The sequence below is a fragment of the Coffea arabica genome, chromosome 5c, assembly GCF_036785885.1.
Source record: "Coffea arabica cultivar ET-39 chromosome 5c, Coffea Arabica ET-39 HiFi, whole genome shotgun sequence".
Taxonomy (NCBI): domain Eukaryota; kingdom Viridiplantae; phylum Streptophyta; class Magnoliopsida; order Gentianales; family Rubiaceae; genus Coffea; species Coffea arabica.
The window spans coordinates 48,095,148-48,115,981 of record NC_092319.1 but is presented as its reverse complement, the minus strand read 5'-3'; the positions used below and the strand labels follow the sequence as shown (position 1 = coordinate 48,115,981).

General features: G+C 35.4%; 2 protein-coding genes across 4 annotated transcripts; both read right to left on the bottom strand.

The window, feature by feature from the left end:
* Positions 1 to 2,282: 2,282 nt before the first annotated feature.
* LOC113690534 (uncharacterized) lies at positions 2,283 to 7,731 on the bottom strand. Its single transcript, XM_027208478.2, has 9 exons — positions 7,276 to 7,731; positions 6,069 to 6,140; positions 5,602 to 5,691; positions 5,150 to 5,192; positions 4,499 to 4,605; positions 3,712 to 3,807; positions 3,004 to 3,194; positions 2,749 to 2,818; positions 2,283 to 2,608 (listed from the first exon to the last, which is right to left on the bottom strand). Exons 1-9 carry the CDS (start codon positions 7,465 to 7,467, stop codon positions 2,501 to 2,503), a joined length of 969 nt encoding a protein of 322 aa, XP_027064279.1. The 5' UTR covers positions 7,468 to 7,731; the 3' UTR covers positions 2,283 to 2,500.
* A 1,063-nt stretch (positions 7,732 to 8,794) lies between these two features.
* Positions 8,795 to 20,285, bottom strand: LOC113690532 (1,4-alpha-glucan-branching enzyme 3, chloroplastic/amyloplastic). 3 transcript variants are annotated; one of them, XM_027208476.2, is made up of 21 exons: positions 19,821 to 20,283; positions 19,635 to 19,706; positions 19,316 to 19,380; positions 18,360 to 19,040; positions 17,621 to 17,793; positions 17,434 to 17,523; positions 16,846 to 16,921; positions 15,861 to 15,968; positions 15,099 to 15,189; positions 14,776 to 14,877; positions 14,332 to 14,434; positions 13,656 to 13,793; positions 13,428 to 13,499; positions 13,172 to 13,276; positions 12,483 to 12,560; positions 12,284 to 12,394; positions 11,861 to 11,950; positions 11,171 to 11,275; positions 10,367 to 10,452; positions 10,205 to 10,259; positions 8,795 to 9,461 (listed from the first exon to the last, which is right to left on the bottom strand). In XM_027208476.2, exons 1-21 carry the CDS (start codon positions 20,156 to 20,158, stop codon positions 9,429 to 9,431), a joined length of 2,772 nt encoding a protein of 923 aa, XP_027064277.2. In that variant the 5' UTR covers positions 20,159 to 20,283; the 3' UTR covers positions 8,795 to 9,428. The 3 variants fall into 3 exon arrangements, with proteins under 3 accessions (XP_027064277.2, XP_027064278.2, XP_071907565.1); XM_027208477.2 differs by having other exon boundaries at positions 9,404 to 9,577; positions 19,821 to 20,285; XM_072051464.1 differs by lacking the exons at positions 8,795 to 9,461; positions 10,205 to 10,259; positions 10,367 to 10,452; ... (1 more) ...; positions 11,861 to 11,950; positions 12,284 to 12,394 and having other exon boundaries at positions 12,484 to 12,552; positions 19,821 to 20,285.
* Between the last annotated feature and the right edge of the window lie 549 nt (positions 20,286 to 20,834).

The following is a 20,834-nucleotide window of genomic DNA, read 5'->3' as shown; positions in this document are numbered from 1 at the left end:
AAATAACAAAAAAAGAAAAAGAAAAAATAACTTACGTGCATTTTAGGTATCTTAATGAATGCCCATTCTGCATCTGCTAGAAAAATCTAATTTTTAAAAAGGTTTTATAAATTTTAGACGTAAACCAACTTAGGTGTTGATAAAGAAATATAGGAAAACATATTGCACATTAACCAGTATTCAAATAATTTGTATGTATTATCTAATGTAATGCATGTCAATCCAAGCCAAAAAGTGGAGAAAGTAACACCATGTAAAATTACATAATCCACGCCTATAAGTGATGTAATTGATTAACGAATGTATCTTGATATCTATTCATTTAAAATATTATTCTTGATATCTATTCATTTAAAATATTATTCGCTTGCATTATAAACATATTTTCAAATTAACTTTTTTATTTTTCTAACAACTTTTTATGGTCTTATATACATTATATGTCCAAGCAGGCAAGTGTATACTCACAATGTGCAGGTTCACCTCGTCAACCATGTACAAGTTCATTTCTAAGATATCAAATCTATGAAGTTGAACTAATAAATAAATAAGGGATAATTGCAGAAACCTCCCTTGAGGTTTCTGACATTTGCACTGACCTCCCCTGTAGTTTGAAAAATTACACTGACCTCCCTTGAGGTTACTAATCCTTTGCAAATTCAGTCCAAACGATTAAAATATTGTTCTATGGAGTGAAATTAGAATTTTTTATCAAATTTGTCCTTTGTACTACATATCCAATGAATGACAAAATACTACAAATCAATTAACAATTAATAAACTTTAAGGAGTATAGTTTATAGGCAAATATGCATTACCTATTTAAAGTACCGGCTTTTTATGGGTATTTTACTTTCAAACATTTAATTTAATACAAATATTTACGCTCAAATACATATTTGTATTTACTTTCAAATATTTAATTTTTGTTAAATACAAAAACTACCAATCTCTCTTCTGTAAAAATATTAATATAACACTTTTTCAATTTTAGTTACAAATATTTATGTATTTAACATAAATTAAATGATTCTAAATAAAATACCCATAAAAGCCAATAATTTACTCATATAATGGATGAAAGCCATAAATAATTAATACTTTATGGGTCATTTTAAAAAAAAATATTTAATTTATATTAAATAAATAACCTACCGATTTCCTTTTTACAAGAATATTACTGTAATACTTTTTAAATTTTACTAACAAATATTGATATATTTATCATAAATTAAATGTTTGAAAGTAAAATATTCCTAAAAATACTTTAAATAAGTAATGCGTGTTTGCCTATAAAAAGTCGGTAACTATTTAAAGTACCGGCTCTTTAAGGGTATTTTACTTTCAAACATTTAATTTAATACAAATATTTACGCTCAAATACAGATTTGTATTTACTTTCAAATATTTAATTTTTGTTAAATACAAAACTTACCAATCTCTCTTTTGTAAAAATATTAATATAACACTTTTTCAATTTTAGTTACAAACATTTATGTATTTAACATAAATTAAATGATTCAGAATAAAATGCACATGAAGAGCGAATACTTTACTAGTATAATGGATGAAAGCCATAAAAATTAACACTTTATGGACCATTTTTTTTAAAAAAATATTTAATTTATATTAAATAAATAACCTATTGATTTCTTTTTTGCAAGAATATTACTATAACAATTTTTGAATTTTACTTACAAATATTGATATATTTATCATAAATTAAATATTTAAAAGTAAAATACTCGTAAAAAGCTGATATTTTAAATGAGTAATGGGTGTTTGCCCGTAAATTATACTCCTTAAAATTTATTAATTGTTAATTGATTTATAATATTTTGTCATTCATTGAATATGTAGAACAAAGGACAAATATGGTACAAAATTCAAACTTCACTCCCTAAAATAATATTTTAATTGTTTGGACTAAATTTGCAAAGGATTAGTAACCTCAGGGGAGGTCAGTGTAATTTTTCAAATCATAGGGGAGGTCAGTGCAAATGCCAGAAACCTCAGGGGAGGTTTCTGCAATTATCCCAATAAATAAAATCACAACAACAATAATTTCTTACATGCTCTTTAGGAGTTGTGTGCCAAAAGTTATTGTTTTACACCTAAACCTTTAATCCAAAAGTCAATTGTGATTGTTATACACTTAATCCATCAACTGTAGACTAAAATTATGAGAAACAATTGTTGAGGCCTACGGTGTCATTTAACCTCCACCAGCTAAAGAGGTCAGGTCGGGGTGGACCAATTAAGAACACTATCAAGTGTCCAGCTACTGAAAAAAAACCTCTATAATAACATCAAATTCATTTACAAAACGACCTCGTATTCAAGTCGAGGCCTTTTAAGCCCCCTACGACAAGTTACTAGAGTTGTATAAATACCTAATCTACAAATGACCTTTTAACCAAGCAACTAAAGCAGCATGCACTTGAAAATGCAAGCTTTAATCATCAGCAGTAACGGCAAACAAAAAGGGGCTGGCCTCCAGTCAGTTCACTAGCATATGGTCGAACCCTGTCCCAGCTTGCAGTGCAACCCGAGGCCCTTGGACATTGTGAAGCAACTGTTGGAGCCATCGTCTCGTTGTTGGATCTTCCTGGCAACATGAAAAACATGAAAGATGAAGCTGAAGTTGCTTAATAGGTGTTGAAACATTTATATTTCCAGCATATCCACAATCAGAAAACAAGATTATAAGCTAAAATCTGCTCAAGTTACATATTAGTGTATACATACACGAAGGCAACTGCTGAAGGTGGCGTCTCTAAGCATGTCAGGAAGGCAGCTCCGAAGTGCATCACAAGCCCTACACAAGACAAGGTTGTAAAACCTTAATGTTTTTCATACTGAAACATGTGATGCATATGAACACAGACACCCGCACGTACACAAATTGAACATGTAAATGGAGGGACCTCGTCAGTATGCACAGAAAGAGGAGAGAGAAGGAAAGAAACAATATGCAATGAGGTATTGTTCTTGAAGCATCACCTTGGATTATCTGACAACCTAAGGTAGCACCTAATAATGTGCTTTAGCAGTCGCGATGATGGCTGCTCAGCAAGTGCAGCCACCATATTTCCCAGGACTCGACCTACAGCGAAAAACCGCTCTGCTGTGGTGCATATGTAATCCAGGCCCACATCGTCCAGCAGAATCTTTTGTACAATAAATGTGGCAACCTGCCAGCAGACACAATAAAAATAAAGTTCCATAAGGAAAGATAGTGAAATTGTGACTGCACAAAAAAAATGTCTAAATTGTGCAAGAACAACCTTCAAATGAGCAAATGTGACATTCCAAAATTGGTCTCTTAATGGCTAGTTAGTAGTACAATGTGGAAGTCTCCAGTTTAATCAAAAGGGTGGCAGTAACTGACAAACCCCACAGCCCCAGCAGCCACTAAATGACAACAATCATTAGAGCAGATAAGAATCATTTTCGTATCTACATACTGCACCTTTGACTGTTGACGTTCATCAAATGTTGCTACACTAACTGCCGGAAAAGCATTTACTTCAAGAAGGAAATTCCAATTCCCATTCTCAAAGATTAAAGTGAATCAATCACACAGAGTCTGATACATCATCTAGTAACAGTTGTTGTAGGGCAAACTATACTTGGAATGCAGAACTGAGGAGACGTTTGTACTAAAACATCAGAGAACATGGTAAAACATAACATAAGGAGCCACTCAACTGTTTTTGATAATTCACTACCCATCTCCATTGTGCGAAGGCACAGGGGAATTATCTCTGTTGAGAGGAGGAAACTAATAACCTCAGTGTCATCAACCTGAAAAGGAGCAAAGGCAACCAGAAAATTATAGCTAGCACAATCCAAGTAATATAAACATGATACAAGTGAACTTCCAAAAGTAGCTCAAATAATGCATTTCAAGGATGCCATATTTCATTCAACACAATAACAAATCGAAGAAATGAGGATAGTTACATTAAAGTTGCGACTATAATTAGTAAGTTTCATATGCTTCACCCTGGGTGAACATATATAACACTTCAAGAAAAAGAAGAAAAGTTGAAGGAATCAGATAGAAATCAACCCTTGAAGTTGTTCAGTTATATCTTATGGGAGATAGCAATTTAAAAACACATAACAAAAGCAGCACTTAAGATAGGCAGAACCATAGATACGGCCTCAACTGGAGCTTCACTCAGAGTAGGGTGAAACAAGATAATATCTCATAAGGTTGCAGAAACTAGATATTTCTCTCCAGATGTGCAACTTTACAATATGTATTGCTCTATTCGGATACAAGCACTCAAAGTCCATTAATCATTGTTCTATGTATTCCTTTTCTTTTTTTTTCCCAACCAGAAGATATGTGTTTTGCTGAAAACACCATGGCTGCTATTGAAGATTGTTTAACCTAGGAACGCCAAAACTGGCAAGGAGATGGTTCATGATATATGGGGACGAGAGGTGAAGGGACAATAGAAAATATGAACTTAGGATGATTTAATACCTTCACCAGTGCACCAATGACACCCAGACTGGTAAGCCTCAGGTATTCAAAAGGCCTTGATTTGCTTGTTGTATTGAGAAATGGATACAAATACAGTGGTATATGGGCTGCAAAGAAGAAAAGCAACACTAAGAATCAACTGCAATGACAGCAAAACAATATTCAGCTAAATAAAGAATAACCCAATGGTTTTGCAACTTGTCTTGCTCTTGAGATGAAAAGCACAAGGAAAAGATCCACAGCTGAATAGAGGTTGCACTACTGCTACAATAGTTTATGTGCAACAAAAGGAACCAGATATTTTAGTTCAGAAAGCAGGTATGATTACTGACTTATTTAGTCTCCAAGAAACTCAAACAGGAACATGTCCATTCAGTTTCAAACCTAAGATATTATTTAAAGCAGAGAGGAACAGTATCAATTCAAATAACTGGCTAGTGTTCAAAAAAAACTCCACAAATTTTCATGTAATTACATATTTTTTCCACAGGCACACTGGGAGGTTGAAGGTAGATGCTGCATTATAATACACAGCTATTGAGGCTCCCTAAACTAAGGGTTCTTCTTTGTCTACAGATTTTGCCCATTAGATATTTGAAACTTCAGGCAGATCCATGTAAAAATCCTAATCATGAAGAAAGAGTAAATTACCATTAAGGAACAACATTCTAGTGTCAGGATGAGAAGCCACGCACTGCAAAAGGCAAACCAACAAATTCATCAAAAGCAAATGATTTTCACAAACAGATAATCTTTGAGGTGGAGCAAAATCACTTCAGAGCAGACGAATTAGATTTGGGCCATTTATGGCAGCATCACCAACAAAAAATAAAAAAGGAAGGGAAAGATTCCAAATACTTTATTTTGATAAAGTTATCATGAATAAGCAGGTCTAAAGTCATTTTTTTGTCAGTGCCAAAAAAGGCAAGAGTCAAAAACATGAGGAACAAAGTTGTAAGATGGTTAATGAATCCACTGTTACAAAATCTCAAATATGCTGAGTTTCTTTAGGATGTACATGCATGACCTGACTCACAAAAATGTGATACGAAATTCTTCCATCATCTTTTCATGAAAGAGTCAAAGAAAAGAATAAGTAGTACCTGCAGAAGAGCAAGTGCATTGCAAACTCTATTTGACTGTGCAGGAGTCAGGTTTGGTGGAGATAAAACAGGGTAGATAGAAACTATTTCCTGCATGCTCCCAAAAAAGAACACCAATCCAGTCAGCAAACTGTCTTTATGACAAGAAATGCATCAAATACACTACACATTGTTTTTCCATTATCAATGTAGTTTCCCTTTCCTCACCATCAATGTCTCATGCACATACACAAAGACAATTTATTGAGTTCATATTGTCAAATTACATCATAAAACATATATCCACAAAAAGTACAACAGTCAAAGAGTATAACCAATATACGAATTGGCGAAGTTGTTCTTTTCAAAAAAAAAAAAAACAGTTAATCAGTACAATATTCATGAATCAACTAACACTTTAATTGGCATCTTATGACAATATAAATACTGAGAAAAAAATAAAAACAGAATACTTTCATACTAAATACCTGCAGGAGTGCAGCAATAGTCCCAAAAGAATTCCAAAGTAATGGAGCCAAATCTTGAAAGATTTCCCTCTTCTACAATTATGAACAAAAAAGGAAGAAGATACAATCAGTTATTCAATAAATTTGAAAGCCACGATTATGCATAATATCTATGAGCTAAAATATGCAGAACAAGAAGTAATTTTCTCAAGGAAGAAAGGTATAGTGCTTTCCATGCCTGTAAAATACACCAAAGAGTTAGAGCATTAATTCATAAGAATCATTTAAGCAATAATGCACCCTTAAATAACTGATTTATATGGCGATGAAACTTTTTATACATCCACAGAGTTATTCTGACAGCAACCATTGGCAGAGAACAAAACAGATCCTTTTGATATGTAATTCAAAGTCTTGCAATAATGTATCCCCTCATCATTTCTGAGTCTCTTAAAGTGAGCTTTAAACATTTAAAGTAGTGTCTAAGAACTTTTTCGTATACTGACTAATTGTTTCTGATTCCAATCCATTAACGATCACATTATTGCAGTATCATCGAACACAAAGCGGTATGTTAAACAAATCTCCTCTGGCCATTCAGTGCTTCCTTGGACCAATTGTAGTTGGATATCATGAGATTGCCCATACTTCAACATCGTGTGGCAGTTTGAATGTGGAAAATCCAACTACTATAAGCTAGAAAAAAATCCCAAATTTTTTCAGCCTCTTATCCCAAAAAAATATCGAGAATTAAGTCAACTTTGCACCAAATTAACAATTATAGGAAAAAATCACATATTTTAAGCAAATGATCAGTTGATTCACTGCTGATAGCAATTTGTCAATATTGTCTTATTCCAACAGACTCCAAAAAAAAATTATTTTACCAAATGATAACCATATCGAACTGAGGGTGCGAAAATGAAAAATGGAAAAACAATGAAGGATCGCACCTTCTCATTTATCGCCAGTTTTAACAAATCATACTGAAATTTTAACTACCAAACTACCCAAAATTTCAATTTCAAGAAAAGAACAGACAATTCCCTACAAATCAGAAAGTGCAAAAGACTAATCCAATAAATCAGCGAAGCCCAAAAAAAAAAAAAAAGAAGAAAAGGAAAAAAAAAGGTTCTCCAGTAAATGCTCCAAAAAGAATGTAAAAATACATGGAAATTCTCCTAATCATTAATGTAATTGTAAAATTGTCATAAATTGATATATAAACCTTGGAGAGTTCGAGAAGGGCATTTTCTCGGAGATCAGGGTTGCTAAGTTCAAGTACAAGCTGCTCGGCAGACATCATTTTTCGATCCTTATTGCCTTGAGTTCCGGCGGCGGAAGGGCTAGCCGACGACGAGCCTGGACCACCAAAAGCGGCGGCGGCGTTCATCGACAAGGACTGAGGTAAGTTCGCCATTACCAGTCGTCCGCTCAATCAAAAAGCTTTTTTTTTTTTCCTTATTCTTCCCTTTTTTCCCCCCTCTCTCTCGTCTTGGGAAAACCTATTTTCTATCTATAAGTGAGGGATAATTATAGGTGGAAATTGGAGAAATCTTCGATGAAGAAACTAAGGTAAGCAGTAAAGAAAAGACAGCTGAAGAAGAAAGTGGCACTACTGTATTTCCATAAATTGGAAGAGGAACCGAGGCCGAGGGAGTAGCGCTTGGTTGGATTTCGTCATCCGTTTTGGTGGTTTTCCATTGAAGCCTTTTAAGTTAGCTTACACGTGCGGCCCATGCCAAAACAACGTTTGTTTTTGGACTCTGGATGTCGGAGAAGGTTGTCTTATGTTGGGTTTTAGTGTTGTTGTCTGGACTGCTGGGTTGCAATGTAAGTATGTGCTCTTTCGTGAAATGGACTTGCCCAATTGCTAGCAAAAGGGCCCAATAATAGGGTGGCGAGCATGACACAGACAAAAACCGAGTTGTTGGTCTCAAGACCAGCTCACCCGATACAGCCATTGCTCCGGGTCTTTTGTTACAAATGCATCGCTCATGTGGGCTTCTTTTTTTTTTTTTTTTCGAAAATGCACATTCTAGTGTTACACTCTAAATTTTATAAGATTTTGTATATCTTTTTACTCGGTGTAAACTAATATATATTAGCCATATACACTGATTGGGTAACTAGATGGACTGATATGTTAAATAGTATAATAGTTACTCCAAAATATATTTGAGAAGCGTATTTAGGGGTGTATTACTCATTTTTGTGACAAAGAATTTGCTTCTTTCTTAGCACTGAACCACCAAGTTACTAGATGATCATGAGATCCCTTATTCAACTTTTAGGTCTCAATTCCCTCCTTTCGACTTCTAAAATTTTTTTTTTATTGAAAAGAAGAATAATGAATTAAAGTGTTTGAGCTAATTGTGAAGTGATATGCATCGCGGAGGTTAGTTTGAATTATTAAAAGCATAAAATTCGAAAGCCATATATCCTTTACGTTAGCCCGTTCATGATGCCAGCTTGCCATTGCTTCTGGTGTTTAGACACCGGGTTTAATCCTGTCTTGTCCAATAAATATGTAATCCTGACTTACCCTGAGCAAAAACTTTTTTTTTTTTTTTTTTGTGTATAAATAAGTAAATAATCAACTTTCACGTACTCTGATGCGAACGAACTTTAATCAAGAAAGATCTATCCTCTTGTAAGTGAATCACTCGACCGCTTCTTGCACCAGTCGAACTGCGTACTGTAAATTTTATGCCATTGTTGAAAAGAATCCACATTCTACAAGGCTCTGAGCAAATGCAGTTTAAAATATTATATTGTTCACTTTTGCAGATAAACTGTCAAGCTTCAATTGAACAAGAGTCATAAAAAAATCCAAAAAAATGAACTTTACAAGTCTGCTGCATTGAGAATCTGCTACGATGTCGAAGGCTGTTGCTTCCAATTACAGAGAGCGTTTCTATGCAGTCATTTCGTTGTATATCTGTACTACACTGGAGTACGGAAACAGAGATGGCTCCAGAAAAAGAAGATTGAGCTACATCTGTATATTGAATGATAATTACAGGGAAGCAAAGTACTGTGAATCCAAGAACGTCGAGAGCCCAAAACTCTCTCCCACTTCTTTGAATCGAAAAGGCAGAGCCAGTGGTTTTATATCCAAAAAACTTCTCGACAAGATGAACAATTTCCAGATGGGAGTCCTGATTCAGGCGGCGGGCGTGTAGTTGGAGAACCTTAGGATCAAGAACCATGGACAATGACCAACAACCAACGAACCACAAATGGATGGCATGGTCATGGACTCATTATTGAAGGTTCTAGGACTGGGCCAATGAAATCATCAAGCTTGAGTCCTGAATTTACGCTTCCCGATCCGCTCTAAATATATGAGGATATTTGGGGTTCTTACAGCAAAAGAGTTCATACTCTTAGTATCCTCGTTAACTTGTAGACCTGCAATGACAGATGCGACTGATCCTCAATCATGGGGATACTGGACTTCGCACAGAGCAGAGATTGAAACAGTGACACCAAACAAGTGCTTAAGTTGTGCTATCTGGAAGGCAAATCTAGGATCCAAAGTGAAAGCAGATCACATAGGCATCCTGGAGTCAAACTGATGCTCACATATAGAGAATGCATATGATTTGGCGAATCCAAATTTTCGAAAAATCTACCCAAGTTAGCCACCAGAAAACCAAGAATGGTCATGAAAGTAAAATAATTTGCTTGCATCTCTCTCTCAAAATTATTAATCTAGCACCATACTATAACAATTCTCAGATGGTAATGAAGGAATAATACAATTGAACAGGAAAGCAATTTCAGTTTTATATGTTCCAAAAGTGTAACAGTATAACTACTCCTGAAGCAATTTGACAAAAGGAGTACCTATTATGATTTTCTACATGCTTCGATGACCTTGAATTAAAATACTCAGAGAACTTGATAGATCAAACTACTTAGATTCAGATTCCAATGACTTTGTCCCTAGCTCTTGCTAGAAGCAGTTGGACAAGTCCATGCACCCCTAGGCCAGAGATGGTATATTTGCAGAAGTGCCCATTTTATAAAAAGGCTTGAAACACATGCAACAATTCAAATTATGATCCTTTATCCCCCCCCCCTCCCCTATTGTCATTCTGTTAAGAGAAAAATAAAAAGCCAAAAAAAAAAAAAACTGTAGAAACACAAACCTGAGCAGTTCTACTTGGAAGAAACACTTCTAAGCAAGTATGCAATCCATCAACTCTGCAGAAGAGATTATGCTTGTTAACAACAAATTTTGGTGGTTCCTTATCAAAGACAGCTTGTGAAACTTAGGAAGACCAGCAAAGATAACTTGAGCCACTACTAACCTTCTATTGATAGTTCTTCGAACATACTGGTCATGTTCAAAAGATCCTTGACCACCATACTTCTTTTCGTCTGTATTAAGAATGATCTGAAGAAGAGATTCATAACTTCCCTTATTATGAAAAACAGGAAGATTAAACTTGCCATTGGAATAAATATAAGAATATCAGACTCAAAATTGAGCCATAATCTCCCTGTGAATGGGGGAAATGCTTTTATATCAAAATTCTCAAATGATTGTCACCACAATAGCTGGTCATTTTGTGGTTTTGTTGGACCACCAGGTGAAATAACCATTGATCAATATCAAACTTTCTCAATTTCATAAATTTCACCAGGTTTTAGACTAGTTAAAAAAAAAACACGGCACATCTAGCTCAGGCTTAGATTGAAACAGAGGATGAATGAAGAACCAAGAGTTCCAATTTCTTTATCGACGGGAAGTCTACTAATTGCAAAATTAAATTACTATTTGCAAATGTTATTCCCTTGAAAAGTTTTGTATAGTTCTCAAATTTCAAGAAGGGTGGCCCAGGGGAAAGAGCCATATTCTGCCTACTGGGAACTAACTGTCAGTAAGAATCAAGTATTTCCAGTGTAATTTCTAGGTGCAGGTGCAATAAGGAAAGTTACCAATGGGCGTTGCTAGATGCTTCTATTAGCCAATTGGCGAAAGTGTATCGAGAAGAAATTATGTCCTCAGTTCATTTCGAACTATGCCCTCACTTAGAGAACAAGCCAACACGGAGTTGGAAATTATGATTTAGTTAGAATGTCAGATGATACCACGGCATAAAATCACTTACATGATACTCTCCAGCTTCCTCCACACCAACGCTGTAACTGTGATATGAATTTGTGGGATGAAAATTGAACACAAAGAGGAAAGGACCTCTAATATAGGCAATAACCTGTTCCATAAGGGTGATAAAAATGATGAGATAAATATGCTTAAATTTGTCCATAGAATGAAATGAGTTGGAAAGCAACTATAAGCGCATATGCAAAATTGCTACGCATGTTGTGATTAATTTATTATCTGCATCAGCCATACAGACTAATAATGATAATAGCAAAGGCTGCCAAACAGGAGGGAAAAAAAATCTAAAGGCATTGACCATCTACTTTCCGGTAGCATCTCTTCTAACACCACAAAATAAGACTTTTAGTAACCCATGCTGGTCCATGGAGATCAAAAATCAGAAAAAAAATGGAGACAACTAGTAAATTGCATTTCATATATTCAAGTAATAGGAATATACATTGACTGCTAGATAATATGACAACAACTAGAACGTCAAAAGAACTATATCATTTATTCCGAATAAGGGAACCCATAAATTTCCTCATGGCAACGTGGAGGTGCCCACTTTTGAGTTAAGATGTTTCATCTTCATTTCCTGCAACTGAATTGCAATGAAAAAAGAACACATACAAACAAAAGCACAAGCAAAAGCATGTGAAAACAGATATAAATGCGAAAATTACTCATTTACCATAGTAGGATCATTAATGTGATGAATGTTGGAACGACCTCCTGAACCTTTTGAAAGAATTCCTTCAACTTCATCCAGGTGCATCATATCCTGGTTAGGAAGAAGATGATATTAGAGTAATCATTCCATCTTTGGTGATTACGTAGCAGTTACATTTTTTCATGTACCCAACATGTGTTGGATCAGATTTTTTATGTTTCTAACTTCATCAATTAGGCCCATCTTATTTGTAACCTATAGTCTATTAGAAATTCATAGATGTGGAACATTATTGGTTTTGAACGCAGATCGTTATCACAATATATAATTCAGAACAGAAAACACATATTTCAAGAAATGCCAAATGTTAAAAGTCAGGTGGTTTTTGGCTAGAAAGCCTAAAAGGAAGACAAAATGCCAAGAGCACAATACCATAATCATCACCTTATCAAAAGTAAACAACTGACTGTGCACTCCTTCCTTCGACAAGAGGTCCCATTGACGATTAGCAAGTGCATATGAATAATTGTTGCTCGCCATAGGGAATTCAACTCTCTAGCAAACCAAAATTATGTAATATATTTAGAGGACGTAGCTGTGGATATATGTACAGTAAAGAACACAGTTAGGTTATGGGCTTCACCTTTGGGTGCCCAAATTCATTACCCATGAAGTTGAGATATGCTGAACCACCAATTGTAAATGTAATCAACCTGATCATCTTGTTAAAGAACACCCCAAATTAAACCGAGAAATAACAAGCACACAGTCACCTTTAATTGACAATAAGTACCAAAGTAAGAAAATTTTTAGAGAGTAAATAGACAATGCTGTACAAACTGAGGGTAAAAAAATGAACTTACACTAGTTGAGATACAAAAATAGAGAGTAATATTGTTGAGATATAAAAATTGAAGAAATTAAATTTGATTAAAATGATTTAAAAATTGAAGAACTCGACCATTTGAGAAATATTGTTTAAAGTGCCTCTGCAGGTAGATCACAAACAATGTGATTGGAAACTATTCAAAATCTGAATATTTTCTGTGTAATCCATGTAAGAATCTAAACCAACTTCATTCATAAAAATGATTCTATCTACTCCATGTAGCATGAGATTCTTCAAGAACTAAAATTCTCTTAAAAGCATAACAATTACAAAATGTTAAATACATAATAGAGAGAGAGAGAGAGAGAGAGAGAGAGAGAGAGAGAGAGAGAGATTATGAGAAGTATTCTGCCTTCTAGCTGATGGAGCTAGTGAACAACTGACCAAATCATAGAAATTTTATAGTTTTTTACAGTATGATCTGCAATGATCAAAAAGGTTACCTTGTGCAGTGAAGAACCTCTAAGCAATGACTCCTCCGTAACAGAAGAGCAGCCAATTGTATCACCAAACAATACTTCTGCAAAGGACTGCCCTCCAGATATGGACTGGAAAGCAAAGAACCAGTGATTAGCAAGATAATTTCAAAACTGTAAACGAATCAATTGTTAGATTAGACATACAACTTAATGAGAGGATTAATAAAGTTGCCAAAAGCAGTAAAAAGTTTACAAGAGGAACAAGCAAATAACAAGATACCTGGTTGTGGTTTTCAGCGTACAAGAGCATCTTTTCTGTATTTTGTTGGCTGCCTACTAAGGTGTTCACAATCTTGAAGAATAGAAATGAATAAGTGACCAAGAGATAAACTATTCTCCTAAACAAAAAGCTTTTGAAATATAACTACTCATCAGGGGACAAAAAATTTGGAAAAACAATTCTGCACAAACAATTGTCAACTATCCTAAGGCAGTAGCATGGAACAACCTTACTCATGCTCCATTCATGATCAGGGGTGTTCTCAAGGAATGATGACCACATCTCCGGTGCAGAAAGATTGACAAAATAATCAAATCCTAATCCACCCTGGGAAGTCAGCTCGCATAGTCCAGGATAAAGTGTTGCCTGAGAAGTGAAAGAAATCACTGACCTTTGCCATGAAAGGACAAGCTCAAAGTCACAGGGTTTGTAATGGGTGGAGAAGGCTTTCTTTGAAAACGGGTGGAGAAGGCTTCAAAGCTAAAGTGAATGATAAACATTTAAGGAATCTTATAAAAACAGAGAAACCAGGATTTTAACGCTGGGAAAACATCCAACTCTTTAGTGTTTTACTTTTACCATACAATCATCTTCATTCTCCATTACAGTAGCTGATATTTCCAAGTTCTATATACTTTAATGCCAACCAATTTCACTAGCTGTCTTGATTCCTTCTATTAACCACAGAACCCAAATGTGGAGCTCTAATGAAATTTACACACACAAAACCAAATTAATTCCCATCCCAAAGTTACAGTTCTATTGAGTATGTAAACAATGCACTGAGCTTCATATTCATGTCTATTGATCAAGGCATAATGTTTAAATTGCAAGACCATATTTGACCAAACAACATAAAACTGTGAGAAAGTTCTAGTAGGACAAATAATACAAGATTACTCACATCTTCAGCAATGGTGATAATATTAGGATGAAGAGCATGTAGTATATCATTTGCCAAAATTAGGTATAACAATGCATCCTTGTCAACATATTGATTGCAATACCTGCAAGAAGAAAAAAGAAAATTACCTTCTAGGCAAAAATGCAACATCTGCAACCATACTACTATGTATAGGCATAAAAGCTAAATAAGATACACAAATCTATTTGCAACAGATAAGTATTAGCTGCTACTGCAGAGGTTGTACATGCATTTTAAGACCAAATACAGATTCCGGAGGTGACCAAACTTACAAAGAAATATATGGTCTTACAAGCAATGGGAAAATAATATGCTTGATAGAAATTTAAAGCATTAGGAAAAGAGAGAAAATCAAAGAAAAGGAAAAAGAAAATCAAAACAAAAAGATGTCAAGTAGATCAATAAAGATTTCAGAAGCCTCACTCCTCCAGGTCACCCGTAAATGTAGCAAATCCATTGTGTGTATACATCATTGATCCAAGGGAATGAAAATGGAAACCATCAACTTGATACTCCTCCACCCACCTGACAAACACCGTTCCATGAGCAATGAATAAAATGCAAACTTTTGCAATTGGTATAAGAATGGAAAGATACTCAACACAAATGGAATAATTGGCTACACATTTCTAGGAAACGAAGGAGGAGATAGGTGATAAGAAAATATCAATCAGAAATCCCACAATTCTCTGATCAAGGGTCAGAAAAGAAAAACTTTTTGAGCAAGGTAGGTATGCTATACTCACCAATTCAGATTTGAAAGAAGAAAGTGCAGCACATCTTGATCTGCATAGTTGAACATTCTTGTACCCCAGAATTTGTGATTGCCTCGTTTACCTATCAGTGCAAAAAGAGTTGGACAAACATAAAATTATGCTCCTTGTGCACCATATTAGAGTGTCTGCGTGTATGTACGTCTGCATATGTGTGTCTGCCAGAGAGAGAGAAAGAGAGATTGACTAAAAATGGAAAAAAAAATGGACTTCAAAAGTTTAATGAACCAAAAATATATAATTTCCTAGCTTCCCATAAAAAAACTGATACAATGACAGAAACTTCCAAAAGCCAGAAGCTTATATGGCACGGTCAAAAACTTTTCTGTGATGGAATAGAAAGGAGCATAACTTACGACCAGCTTAAAGTACATTTCTTTCTTTTTTTTCTTGCTATTCCCTATAACTTCTATTTCTAGTATGTAAAGTCTAGACCAACAAGAAAACAATATCAGCATGCTGTCGGTAAGAATCTTGATCAACAACACAGTGCTAAACTAGAGAGCCCGCTCTCCACTGAAGCTGACATACAATTCTAACACCCTATAACTTGCAAAGTTACTGAATGAACATGCGAATTACTTTGAATAATTTCCCAAGATGAGACGGGACCATGCAACAGTACTCAAAAGGACATGAAGTAGTAGCCGGGCAAGATAACAATAGGATCAAACTGGAAATATAATCAATGGTCATCTACAGTAGTTTCATTTTTTCTTGCCAAAAACAGTTTACCAGAATGGAAGTAGCAATCATTTGATCCGTCAAAAAGTGATAAACCAACCATTTCGTCAGCTGCTGCATATGAGTGGACAATGTCTAAGAAGACTAGTAACCCAAGTCCTGCAAAAAACAAATGGAGCTCAAGGGGTAAAATTCATTATGACATGAGCATGCAATTAGAAACCACTTGAAAAAAACAGATGTACAAAATATCACGACAATGACAGCTAATAAGATACTGTAGCCGGAAAGAAATTAAAAGGTTTACGAGGTTGAAAGAAAGAACACTGCTCCAGAAACAGGTTAATAGCAACAGAGAGACATACGTGTCTAAGTCAGTTATACAAAGACACTCAATTCAAAGAAGTAACAACTGACTTTTGCACATCAAGTAAAATCTATATGGAAAATGTAGGCCAAACTTCCTCATTGAGTACATATGGTTCACAAGAAACAGCGGAAAAACCAATATCTTATAATTCTGTTATTCTTCTTCTCCTGTCTCCAATCAATCATTTGTTTGTTTTAAGGCTTTTTAAAAGGGTAGCACAAGGACAGCGCAAATTTGTCATCGACTATTTCTAGTCTTTTGGGTTAAAACAAAACTAAATTGTTTGTGAAGAACATTTCTCAATAAGAATACATAAAATTCACTCCCACGCTTAAAGGGGAGAATGGCCTTAATATTTTCTTCTAAAATCTTACAGCAAGTTAATATTGTTTTACTGAAAAATTAAGACCTCCAATTCTTTTCCTAATTCTGGTAAGTAGCAAGAAAACTGATTTCAGATGACAAATTTCACTATACCTGAAATCCACTAATTCTTCCAAGTATGATGTCAATGGTACAGCATTTGTTGAAAAAAAAAATGATGTCAATGGTACAGATTAAATTTTGGCACACAAATGAACAAAGATGGAAATTAGAGGTCATAAGAGAAAAGAATAGAAGCATATCCATTTTGCTATGAATTATAAGTTAATTTTCAAGAATTACCATGTGCTAAATCAACCAAGCGCTTAAAGTCCTCTGGTGTACCATAACGGCTGCTAACAGCATAAAAATTAGTCACCTGTAGAAGAACTGAAATATTATGCTACTGGAAGGTAATTTGAAGGCAGGTTAGCTTTTACTGAACTAGAAAATCCATTGGATAACCAGGTTGCATGGGTGAAAATATTTTCAAACTGAGCATGTACATCTCTTAGGACACTCAGTGACTAGAAATATTAGAGGATGCATTCCAGCGCAGTTGAGATTCTCTCTGCAGTAAAAAGCAGGAAGCATAACTTTCTTTGTTATTCCGCATTCGGTCCAGGAGTTCACCATATAATACAGAATACATGAGGACCCTTCAACAAATATTTCATCCACAAGATCAATAGATCACAAGTATACTTCCAATTTGATAGTCCTATCTTGCAGCCTTTTCAAATCCTAATTCCACAGGAAGATTTATGCAAGTAAAACAGTATGGATCTAATTACTAAATTCAAGAATTCATGTCATCGTACATTAAAAGATTGTATTTCAACACTTAATCATTACTTCATATGGATAACGAACATCTAATTCTGAACTCACTCTATACCCAACCGTAAAGTAGTCTTTGTGCTCAACAAGTCCAATCAATTGGATTGCATTGTAACCAGCTTCTTTTATGTGAGGCAGGACCTATAAAGATGAAGGAAGTTGCAATTGAAGGACAGAATGTAACAGGAAATAAGGACAACAAAAGGGAAAACAAATGTAAAATAACTTGAAGAATTGCCTTTTGAATGAAATCATCAAAAGATGCAACTTTTGGGTCGTGTCCACTGATTCCAACATGACATTCATATATGCGTAAAGACTTTGGCTTTGGTGGATGCTTGTGCTTCCATTTATATTTAGATTCAGGAGGTGGTTCCCAGTGGATTGCAAAAGCTTGCTTGCCATCTGCATCTGCATGTTCAAATAGCATTCAATATCGAACTGTTACAGGAAGACAGTATAGAAACAAAAGATATGCAAACTAAATAAACAAAAAAACGTGTGCAACAATGATGGGAAGTCAAGTAGAGGTAAAGATAGATTCTTCATTTAACTCTGACATCAGCGCAGGATGAATGTCTAAACTTTGTATTTGCTCTATCTTTGTAGGAATACAAAAAAAATTAAGTAGTATTTCTTTTTCGCACGAAACTTGTTTTACTACCATTAAAAGAACAATACCGATACTTACATAAGAATATGTACCCGAATAAGTTCATTTCTGAGACCAAAATCCAAGCTAAGCAGATTAATTAATGTAAACAAGTAAAGTTACCTAAAAAAATAAAAGGAATACATGATTAGCAATGGACCTCTTAAAAACAAAAAAAATTAACAGATCACACATTCAAAGCATGAAAATGATTACTTTTTACAAGTAAACTGGCGTATGATAGTGTGAGCATCAAATTATACTATTTAAGCATCGCTATGCAAACTACGTGAACAGATAAGAGATGCTAGCAACCACTGGATACCTGGGACTACATAAGTGGCCCAGGCAGGAACCCTTTCCAGAGGCCCTGTTGGAGTATTAAAATATACTCTATATTTGCTCCCATGGGGGATACCAGGCATATACTTTTTCAACCACGCTTTCCTTCCTTTACGAGTCTCCAACCAGTAGGCAATTGGAGGACTCTTAGCACGGAATTTCTCTAGCCATACAGGATCATCTATGATGTTAAAAACATCATACTCTTTCATTCCAGTATCTATCACATGAGTAGAGGGTAAGTTGCTTGGAGGATCATCTCTATGCTGCGCTTTCCAGGCCTTGTACCTAGTTTCTGGATCAGCTATCTCTTCCAGCTCCTCTTCCGTTTGAGGCCCATTAGGGCCAAATATCTGCTCATACAGCTTAGCTACCGCCTCATAACGTGACTTAATGAAGCGGTCTTCACCAGGTTCCCAATATTCATCATTTGCTTTCTTAAACATCTCTTCAACTGTAACACCACTGTCACCTTTATCGTAATCATCCACGTAATTGTACTGTTGAAAGTAGAATTCATCTGGTTCTTCACCTTCCCGTAATTTGTCTTCAAGAATAATAAACCAGTAGCCATAGTCATCATGGCCAAAATGACCCTCCCTGGCACAATTTTCTTTGGGTGACCAGCCATTAAAATCTCCAACAATAGCACAATAACGAGCACCTAATGTCAAGATTTTCAGCTTCACATGTGAGCTACACGAGCAATGGTAATTGCATTCAGAAACAACACAAGTATGAACTTAAAGTGGAGCTGCTAAATCCTAATCCTAAACTAACATCTATAGAAACATTTTGAGACTGATAGCATGTAACTAAAACTTCTCTTAGATACTTAAGCTTCCAGACATGCCCACTGATGAGGTCAAATTTGAGCTAAGCAAGAAATGACGCTTGCCCTTCTACAAGAAAAAAATATCCTCAGAGATGGTGTCAAACCTGGAGCCCACTCCAAGAAATCCACCCGATGCTGAGCATTTCGTTGCATTCCCAGTAGTTCATATCTAGAAATAAAAAACAGAGGCATCACTCTAGTAGTTCAGGTCTAGTAATAAGAAACATAGGCATCACTGGTAACACATATGGTATAATTGCTAATTACGGAGAGAGAGTTCAGCTAACAATTCTGACAAACACTTAGATATCAAAAACAACTCTCAGAAAGTCAGTAACTTTCAAAAACATGAGAAACTAGCACTTTAAATAACAGTATAAGATAGCCCAATATTAATATGTGAAAGAGAAAGAAAGCACTAACCCAGAAGCCAGCTCCTTTAGGTTGAGGTAACGATTAAAAATCTCATCCCGCAAGTCCTTCAACGCTTTGTACCTTGGCATAAAGTAAAACCAAACTAGGTACCTCTTCCAATATAAGGTCCAATAGAAACCATAACTTTCCTAATTACCAGGAAAAGAAGAAGAGCTAAGGGACAAACAATACTACCTTTCACGAAGGAAAAAGGCGAAGGCTTTATGTGAAATGCCATGTTTGGTGAGGAACCCAACTGGGTCGACCCCTTTATCTTTATCAGCATGTTTGGTTTGCTTTTTCTTGAATTTGGGTTGTCTTTTCTCGTTTTGTTGAGGTGAGTTTAGGGGTTGGGGTTGCTCGGATGCAGAGCAGCTCCAACTTTGCTTCTTTGGGGACCGAAATCCGAAACTGTTGCATTTCCGGAAAGTGTTCTTTTTGCCGACTTGGAAGGAAAATTTGAGAGGAGGATATCCGTTGGTATTGGTGGAAAGTAATGAAATTTTGGTTGAGCTTGTCAATGATACCATCATAATAGCTGCTGCTAAACTTCTGCCGCTGCTGGCAAGTATAGAGCGGAGGCTTCCGCAGACAGTAGTAGAGAGGAGCTTGCGTAGTTGAAATTGATGAGAGGCGGGTAGCACAGACTATTATACTATACTACCTTGAGGACAAAAATGACTCCAACCCAAGAAAAAGGAAAAATCTTAGACGTAGGAAAGAAATGAACAGAAGGAATATCCATCCAGTTCTGTGAGTTGAACAGAAAAAACGATGATAATCCCCCTGTTAGTTTGATACATTTTTCTATTACTGTATAGCTTTTACATTATAAACTTTCCAAGGCCAAATTTGATGCTTTTGTCTAGGACTCTACCCTTTGCCCCATTCTTATTTAAATTCCCTTTTCCACCGACATCAATATGAATTAGGAGCCCATTGAAATCTTGAGAGATGATGGAATGCGGCATCAAATGGTCTTGGATCAGCAAAATTTTCGAATTCCTTCCTTCTGCCAAAGGAATATGGACACTTGATTTTTTTTTTTTTTTTTTTTTTTGTGGAGTGACGCTTGAGTTCTTGTTCCCTCCAGAATAATTGCAAAGCAATTAGGAAATACGATAACAAAGACTCTAATCGAATCAAACTGCTCGCAAGTAAATTGGTCAAAAACTCAATTCGAATTCGAATTAATCAAGTTCGAATCAA